Source organism: Seriola lalandi, unplaced genomic scaffold (genome assembly GCF_002814215.2).
Source record: "Seriola lalandi dorsalis isolate HSWRI2012SDOR001 ecotype SW California unplaced genomic scaffold, Sedor1 jcf7180002050960, whole genome shotgun sequence".
Lineage (NCBI taxonomy): Eukaryota > Metazoa > Chordata > Actinopteri > Carangiformes > Carangidae > Seriola > Seriola lalandi.
Window position 1 is genome coordinate 23750 of NW_019521513.1, and position 8960 is coordinate 32709.

General features: G+C 39.3%; 1 protein-coding gene across 1 annotated transcript in view; it reads left to right on the forward strand.

Annotated features, from left to right (window-relative positions):
* Nucleotides 1-6293, forward strand: part of LOC111649475 (uncharacterized) — a 22634-nt gene extending 16341 nt beyond the window's left edge. The window contains exon 18 of the mRNA XM_087171991.1: nucleotides 1641-6293. Coding sequence (XP_087028117.1) covers nucleotides 1641-1715 — 75 coding nt within the window. The 3' untranslated portion in view covers nucleotides 1716-6293. The remainder of the gene's footprint in view (nucleotides 1-1640) is intronic.
* The last annotated feature ends 2667 nt before the right edge of the window (nucleotides 6294-8960 follow it).

Below are 8960 nucleotides of genomic sequence, written 5' to 3' on the forward strand. Positions count from 1 at the left end.
ACCCCTCCCCCTCCTCACAAATCCAACTGAACCCCTACACACACGCTATTAACATTCCTCTCTTTCTTAACTGTGGAGCTTTGTCCTCTGTTCACGTCTTCCTCTTTCTGTTTTTCCCTCTTTCATCACCTCCTCTCTGTCCACTCACCGTCTGTCCCGGCTTCACATGCAGCGCTTTCAGCCGGCGGCTCGGCGTAGAGGAAGCTGAGACTCACAGACACCAGAGTCACTGTCATGTAAAAGCCCTGACTGGTTTACAGCCTCTGTATGAAGTGACTGTTGTAGATCATTTCTTGTTTGAAAGTCACAGAGCTCAGTTAAAAGCCACAAAACAACCACAAAGAGAAAGAAACAATCACAGAGACGCACAACAAACAATCAGAGAGATGAATAACGACCATAACAAGAGACACGATGAACACAAAGAAAAACGAAACCACTAAAGAGAGACACAAACAATAAACATTATCGTCATTATTATTTTATTTTTTAGAACTTTCTAAAAAAAAAAATTCAAATTAGGGCCACGTGAATTTTTATCTATTTATTTTTTTAAATCTGAAATCAGAGATTAAAGTCAGAATTCTTATTAAAAAAAGAGCTGGAAAGTGGAAACAACATGGACGCTACAGAGAAGACGAGCTGTGTTTTGTTGCTCAGAGTGTTAAAACGTCTCGTTGATCGCTGACTCATTAAGTTACTGCTCTGAAATACGTTTTCTAACGAAGCTAGGTCACGCCACATGGACAGAAACCAACGGGTACAACGCAACACCAGATTAAATGTCACTGAAAAACACTGGTGTCATTTCATACAAATTTAGAGCAATTTTTAAACCAAATTTCCCAAAAAAATTCACAATAGAAACTGATTTAATGCAGGTTTCCATCCACTACTGTGAAACATTTTCCTCGAAATATTTTTCTTGCATTTGCAGCGTTTCTTTGCACATTTTTACGCAGATGAAAATGGGATTTATGGAAACACAAAAGTGGCAAAAACCTGCAGAGAAAGTTAAGGAGACAACTTTCTGTCTATAACACATGTGCTCTCATTGAGCTGAAAGCTTTGAATTGACATTTTAGTGCAGAAGTGCCGAGATTACTGTTTGACCACTGTTTTCTGCTTGTTCAGTTGGCATGGCAACAGAAACAGAAGAATCAGTAAATATTACGTTTTAAAAACACAAAGACAAAGAGGAGTCTTTCCTTTCGTTTTGGTGTTTTCATATTTTCACACAGAGTGAGGACGAGTCCTTTGTCCTCGTTACACTGCAACCGTTCTCCCTTTCACCCTCCTCCTTTATTTCTCTACGTCCCTTGTTGAGACTCTCCTGTAAAGTTTTTTTACCGCGTCGCTGGAATCCACAGCACATCAAAGAAACTACACACACACACACACACACACACACACACACACACACGCACACGATTAGTCCTCTGCACGCTCACAATGTGCTAATCAACACACTTCACACAGACCCATAAAGCTGTAACACACGGAATGTGTGAATTCAAACACGTGAAGGTGGAAACACACATGTTCAGCTTGAAAGAGCGAACACAGCTTTTATACTTTCTTGCTTTTTCAAACTGTTGCTTTTTTTTTTGTCTTGGTTGAAGTTTTTCCCGTCTCCTCAGGGTAAAGCGTACGGTCAGATGCTGCTGGACTTGAAGCTGAGAGGACTGCCTGACCTCAAGTCACTGGTGGACTGAGCGAGACTGAAAGACAGAAGACGTTGTTGAGGGTGAGAGCTGTGGGAAATGGAGACACGAAAGCAAAACGAGAAGAAACGAATGCGAAAGTGAGACTCGACACAAACACAGAAGGATCCTTTATGGATCATGTGAAGGAGAATAATTCTCAGGATTCCCGATCACGTCCACAGTCCAAACAAGGGAAACCTTAAAAGAACACAAGATTATGACGTATGAAATAACTTTAAATGCAATACAGTGGGACAAGTCCATTTAATTCATACAGCCAGTTACGCCCGGAGGGTTTTATGATCTGCACGACACATGAGAGTTGGCAGGGGTTGACAGGATTTCATCCACAATACAAACTGAAAGAGAACGTTTAGGAAACTGTCAAATAAAACATCATAAATAATTTTAATAAGTAAAGCCTGAATGTTCAGTTCTGACGTAGGAATTTATTGTGGCTCTTTCCAAACTCTGGGTCCACTGACTGACTGACTGACTGACTGACTGACTGACTGACTGACTGACTGACCTGATTAGTATGCACATCCAACTCCAGCTGGAGACAGGTACAGGACAGAAAAAATAAATAAAAAACAGCAACAAAGGAAAAGCAGAGGCTGTCAGCACAATGGAATTTCCAATGTTGCTGGTTAAAACGTTGAACTAATAAAAGCTTCAGTGTACGGACAGCCTGTGCTTTTCCTTTGTGAGCATTTTTTTAAAGACCTTGGTATGCGTCGACTTGGACCTTTCCAACATGGACGTTCCAACAACGGCACCCACTTCATGCCAAAGAGAAGAGATGAAGCACTTTCTCTGGCAGAGATGAAACATGAAACACAGTCATGCATAAAAACCCACTTTATACTATAATAACACTAAATTGACAACCCATAATGCAACTCTGTCTGCAGAAGACTGAAAATGCTTTCCATTGAAAAAGAAAATATCCTCAAATATAACCCTAACCCCACTTTTTCAAACCTCATTTACAGAAAGATGCTGTGTTTATATCCGGGTCAGTACACACACAAACTTCTAATCTTTCAGGGCAGTTTGAAAACTTCTCCAAGTTCAATCTTCAATCTCACCATAAAGTCCATGTAGTATCTGTTATTTCTCGTGGGCATGTGTATACCCTCCAAAATCTCCTTTTATTCAAGTAGTTTCAACCAAACATTGCATACATGCAAACTTCCTTCAATTCAGACATTGGTTTCAGTTGTTAATCTTTTGATTTTTTTTTCTGATTAGTTGTGACAATAATTTCGCAGATTATTCGATAATGAAAACAGCCATTAGTTGCAGCCTTTTTAACCACGGATAAGAATGAACTTTGAATCCCAACTTTTAAACCAACCGGTCCTTTAAATGCTCCGAAAGAAACGGAAATTTCAGTAACTCGATGCATTTACTGAATCAAGTTTGAAAACAGCTCCTAAATGGCCCTTGAGGTGGGATTGATTTGTTGGGATTTTATCTTATAATATGGTGTACGTTGAAAAATGGTCTATAGTGTATAATTCACTAGATTTACAGCTCATCAGCTAAAACTTTCAAAACCACCCAAACAATCCTTCAGTGACAAAGACTCCAGCCACTGCAGTATCTGCCAGCTCTGGTACATGGCTGCCTGCCATCGTAACCAGCATGTCCAATATGTAACAGAGGGGGTTTTCCATCCCAGAGGGATTGATGTCGATGATATAGGGAACATTCGTGGAGGTAAATGTGCAGATTTCTCCCAGAATCTGGACTGGAACTCTGTACCAGCTTCAGGGGAATTGGCCCTGACCTCTGACTTCCCTGAAATGGGGAGTGGTGGTTTGGGTTTCCCTCCGAGGGTAAACAAAGTATCCACCATGGCAGCGAGACGCTCCAGTCAGATACTAGGTCGAACGGGCTTGACGCCTGGTTTCCAGCGGCTCGTTCACCTCGACACGACCCGGCTCCGATGTTCTCCGCCCCACAGGAATGTGTGTCTCCTTCCACCAAACCGACTCTCTGGCCTCCAGTCTGTTTATCTATAATTGCAAACAGGCTGGAGCTGCAGTCAGAGTCACTCCACAGCTTCTGTCGTGGCTGCAAACTCATCTTACTCACCTCCTCTGAATCATTTCAGCCTTTCCCCAGATCTTCCTCCTCACGCTGCTGTAGTTTGCTCTCATCAGGAAAAAAGCTGAAAATCCCCCTGGCTTCTTTTCCTCTTCAGGTTTTTACATTTTTCCTGGCGCTTCTCTCTTATGTGACCCTTCTTGGGTTCAAGGAAAACTGTTCAGCCACTGTTTCTCTGACCTTTGACATCTTTTGGTTCTTTGGGAAACTGGCGATCGTGGTACAAGAAAGTATTTTGTCAAATGGACAATTTCAAACACAAAAAAGGAACCACATTAGACGGCCTGCCCGGACCAATAAATAAACAGTGGTCTTCTAAACGGACATTCAAAGATTTTTGCGCACAATAAAACCACAAGTGACAACTAGACAAATCCTTCCAGACTTAAATGGAAAATAAAGTTGGATGAGTATAAATCAGCACAATAAAAAAGGAATAACACAGGAAAAATAAAAATCTATCAGCATGTCTTTGGGATTCAAAAGATGACACTGAAGTGGTCAAATTTGAAGCGCGAGGTGTTTAAGTTGAGGCTGTAAATTCCCATGGATTTCCCGTTTTCATAAAACCCCAAATTGAAAGTAGACAACATCACTGACATATGGAAACACACCAACATCTTAAGGATGTAAATGAGGTTTGAGAGCAGAACTTTGGCTTCACATCTGTCCTGCATATTGCTGCTTCCCAACGCTCCAGCTCTGTGATTCCCAGGAAATATTCTTTGTTAATTATTTGGAGAAACTCTTCATCAACAACATTTTCTTGCTCTTTTTCTGGCATGTTTTAGTCATTTTTCTGTCTTGCTGTCGACACTTTCCTTCAGCCAAATACAAGTTTCGTTTGTGAACTGGAGTCAGAATCAGTCAAATTTAATCATATTTCTCAATAACAAAAATATGGTTTCATGCACATGGGAAAAACAAAGAAACAACACAAGTTGGACTTCAGTATGAAGAATTAAATGCCTGAACAGTTAAAGTAAATAAATAAGCCCAAAAAGTAAAAGTAATTCAGTTAGATAATGTGAAGATTTTTGTAATAAGGACTGATGACCAAGTATGTGTCAGATTTCATGGTAATCCATCCAGTAGCTGATGAGATATTCCACCAGAACAGGTTTTTCTTTATTTCCTTAGTTTTAAAACAGAAACATAAATGCTCAAACGGTGAAGGAAAAGCAGTTCAAGTTGTTTGGCCAACTCAACATAAAACTATGCAATATCTATCAATGGAAGAATGTAGGAAGAGGAGGATGAAGAATGTCATTTTCCAAATTTTGTGGTAATCCATCCAGTAGTTTTGTATTTTCTTTTAGATATTTTAGTCTGGACCAGAGTGTTGCTAGAACGCTGAAAAAGCAACGGTCCAAGAATTGAGCCTTGTGGAGATAATTTCTGTCATTTCAGAAGATTTAAATCAACCAATATAAAAATAAAAACTATATTTAACTTGGACAAAAGCAGAGGAACAGATTCTCATGAAACTCTATTTGTAATATTAATAAGACACTAAAGAGCATGAAAATCTGGACCAAAAACTAGAAGCTTAAAATATGTAATTCTCCAACTTAACAACTGCAAAGGTCCAAGAATTAAGCCTTGTGGAACACCAGATAATTTCTGTTGTTTCGACATTTTTAAATCAACCAATACAAACATAAAAAACTTTCTTTAAGTTGGACATTAATCCACAGAAGAGCCTTTATCATTTTGTTATTTGAGACACTAAAGACCATGAACGTCTGTGCCAAATTTCATGGTAATCCATCCAGTAGTTGTAGAGATCTGGACTATAGATTCTTTTCATTTCACACGTTCGATCAGCGGAAACAACAACAACCTGCCACTTCTCTGACTTCAGAGAAAACCGGCTAAAGTTCTTGTTCTTGCTCTGATCAGTCGCTCTGATTTTATGTTTTCATGGATGAAGCATAAACTCACATTGAAGAATCACTCACACGTTTTAGGTTTCAGTTTTCTGCCGATGCATTATTCACAATGTGAAAAGTACATTTAGCCTGAACAGCACTTTGCTTCAGTGTTTCTCAGCTTCTGTTGACTTTCTCAGGATACGACAGGTTTGCAGGGAAACGATTTAAACTCTCTGTTCATCACATGAAGCCTTGTTGTGGAACCACTTGTGCATTTACACTCTGCTGATTTAATTAAAGGGAGCACCACGTCGGTTTTAAGCTTCTCTCACGTGTTACTGCTCTTCGTCCATTTTGGAACAACTCATACAACATCCGATTAAACTCATCTGTTACTAAAAATGTAAATCACAAGTAACACATGAAGAGAAAACCACTCTCACATCTGCCTTGTTTGTTTTCTTGTTTTTTTTTATCATAGAAGTTTGATTCTTCTGCTTTCTACAGAGAAACTCGCTAATTGCATTGAAATAGTGGATTTCTGTATGATTTTTGTAGATACTAACCAGAAAAGATTAAAGCTATTTTTATGAGCAAAGCTTCTGTTTAAAGTTCATTGATTGTGTCTCTCGTCTTGTGAACCTGTAAAATGTCTTTGTCACAGGAAGCAGAGCAGGAAAAGGTGTCGACAGGAACATTTGTTTCATCGTTCGCAGGAGCAACAGTTTGTTTTAAAAGTGGATTCTGACAGTTTTTTCTGTGCAGATATTACTTTCCCTAAAATATCTATTTATCACTTTAACTCAAAAACATTTTACAAGCTGAAAAGCTTTTGTTTTGCCAGTTTGCCAAGAAAAACTGCCAAATACATCATTATATGTGTATTTAAAAAAAGACATATAACACATTAAATCACACAAAAACTGAAGAAATTAATTTATGGATGAGTTAATGGTTTTATTGTTTTATGTTTCTGACACATTAATAAACAACAAATCAAATATTCTGATGCACAAACCCACCAGCATCAAACGGCACAACATCCTGACCTCACAAAATGAAGCACTTGAATATAAATGTGTCAGGAGACAACAGTGGGAAATAAATGCCTCACAACTGTGGACATGACACACATTTAAAATTGAAAATGTAATTTAATAGTAATAATTTAAAATAATGTAAACTCTGTTCCAAGAGGTAGTTCAGGTGGTTTTATACCTAGAATAATACATTTCGGTTCAACAGCTGGTTGAATTTAAAGAATTTTCCTAATTAAAGTTTTGGTTTGTGAGTTGCAGCCTGTTTAGATTAATATGTTTAGTTGAGTCTGAATTTTTTGTGATTTTGATAAACAACTGTAGTTCCCATGAAAACTGAAGTATTTGGAGTTTGAAACAATTTTCAAGACGTTGTTGTAGGTAAAAACGTTGTAATTTAAGATCTTAAAATGCTTCAACATGTAAAATAAAGTAAAATATAAACATTATTTAAAGAAATATTCATAGTTATTATGAATCTGTCTGAATCTGATCTTTTTCTAATTTATTTGAAAGAGGCACAATGAGTAGTTCAAGGTCCATTTGTCCAAGTTACAAACAGTTAAAAAACAACAAACAAATAAACCGAAAAAACTTCCTGGTGTTTTGGGTGAACTGCCCCTTTAAAGGACTCGTTTCCCACAAACAGCAGGTTCAGCATCAGACTGACAAAGTGAGGATGAAAGATGTGATTAACATTCATCACATGCAGACAGCATGGGAACTGTGTGTGTGTGTGTGTGTGTGTGTGTGTGTGTGTGTGTGTGTGTGTGTGTGAGTGAATCAGTGTGAGAGCTGCAGGTCGTCTCTTGAATCATTTGTCAAGATGTCGTCTTTGTGTTGCTCAGACTGACAGAGTTAAAACAACACATTCACAGCCTCTCTCTCTCTCTCTCTCTCTCTCTCTCTCTCTCTCTCTCTCTGTCATGGAGGATAAAAGGAGATAAATTATGTCTCATCCATCACTATTCTTTTCTCGTCATGCCTCTTGGTGTCTGTCGCCATAACCCCGTTCTCTAAAGCTCTCGCTCTCTCTCGCCTCCTCGTCTCTCACGTGTCACCGAACTGTCGCCATGTAAATTGAACTTTAAATAAGGTTAAAACTCACGAGTGCTGTGTGGTGATGTTCCCCCTCATGGCTTAACGTGGCCGCTCACTTTCTGAAACCGTTCAGAACTACGAACCCGTCCAAGTCCCGATCCCGTACAGACTCGCTGCACTTCCTGTACTGGCCGAGGAACGCCAAAGAGAGCGCCGGGAGCTTCAGAGCTCATTAGATTCGTTGTTGTTGCTTGTTCCTGTGGATATTTCTCCTGACTCCTGCTTCACTAAATGGTCGACGTGTCTTATCCTACGTAAACTATCACCGGGCAACAGCTGAGATTCAAACTATAAAACTTTATGGTCGTGTGCACAGGAAACAAATTAAACTGTACACGACTGTCCACCACATGGTGCCGGCTCGACTCGGCTCGACTTTATTGGTTTTCAATTGGCCAAAAGTTGTGGATAGTACCTGGTTCTTTTTTTGATGAGGCGATGCCAAGACTAATTTTAGAGCCGTGCTGAATTTAGGTCGATTCGCCTGAACGATCAACGATCAGGTCGGGTTTCTGATCTGATTTAACACGTGACTGCTGTCAAAATATCCTTTTTTAAAGAGCTTGTTAAAATATTATTAGGGTATTATCTTACATGTAGTATCCAGACTTGTTATTGTCTGCAGCTCCATGTTCTTTCTCTCGGTTCAAAGGAGGTCGTTCAGCGACGACATCTGGGGAACATGAATGTCTGTACAACGGTTTTAATGGCCGGACCAGATTGTAGATTCAGAAGTTGGGTGTGCACAGATGTCGCCAGTGTGGTTTTGTTGTCTCAAAACAAGAATTGCACAAATCTTATTGTAAGTAATTTCATCCTGCTTGAAGAATCTGGAGGTTGAAGCTCCGGAAGTTCGGCCGCCAAATTTCCTTGTTTCCAACGAAAGAAAGCTCGTATGTAAAAAAGTTTGCACTTAAGTTTCATTGTGCAGTTTTGCAGTCAACTCAAAAATGTTGAACTTTTATTGAGGATTTAAAACCAACGTGGATCCTGAAGTGTCACCTGTGGAAAAAAGATGCTAATTTATCTTTTGTTTGTAATAATCTGCAGGTTTTTATCCCATTAAAAACTCCCACATCTCCTCCCCAAACTGCTGGAGAGCATTAGCACCATGCAGGGCAACCCCC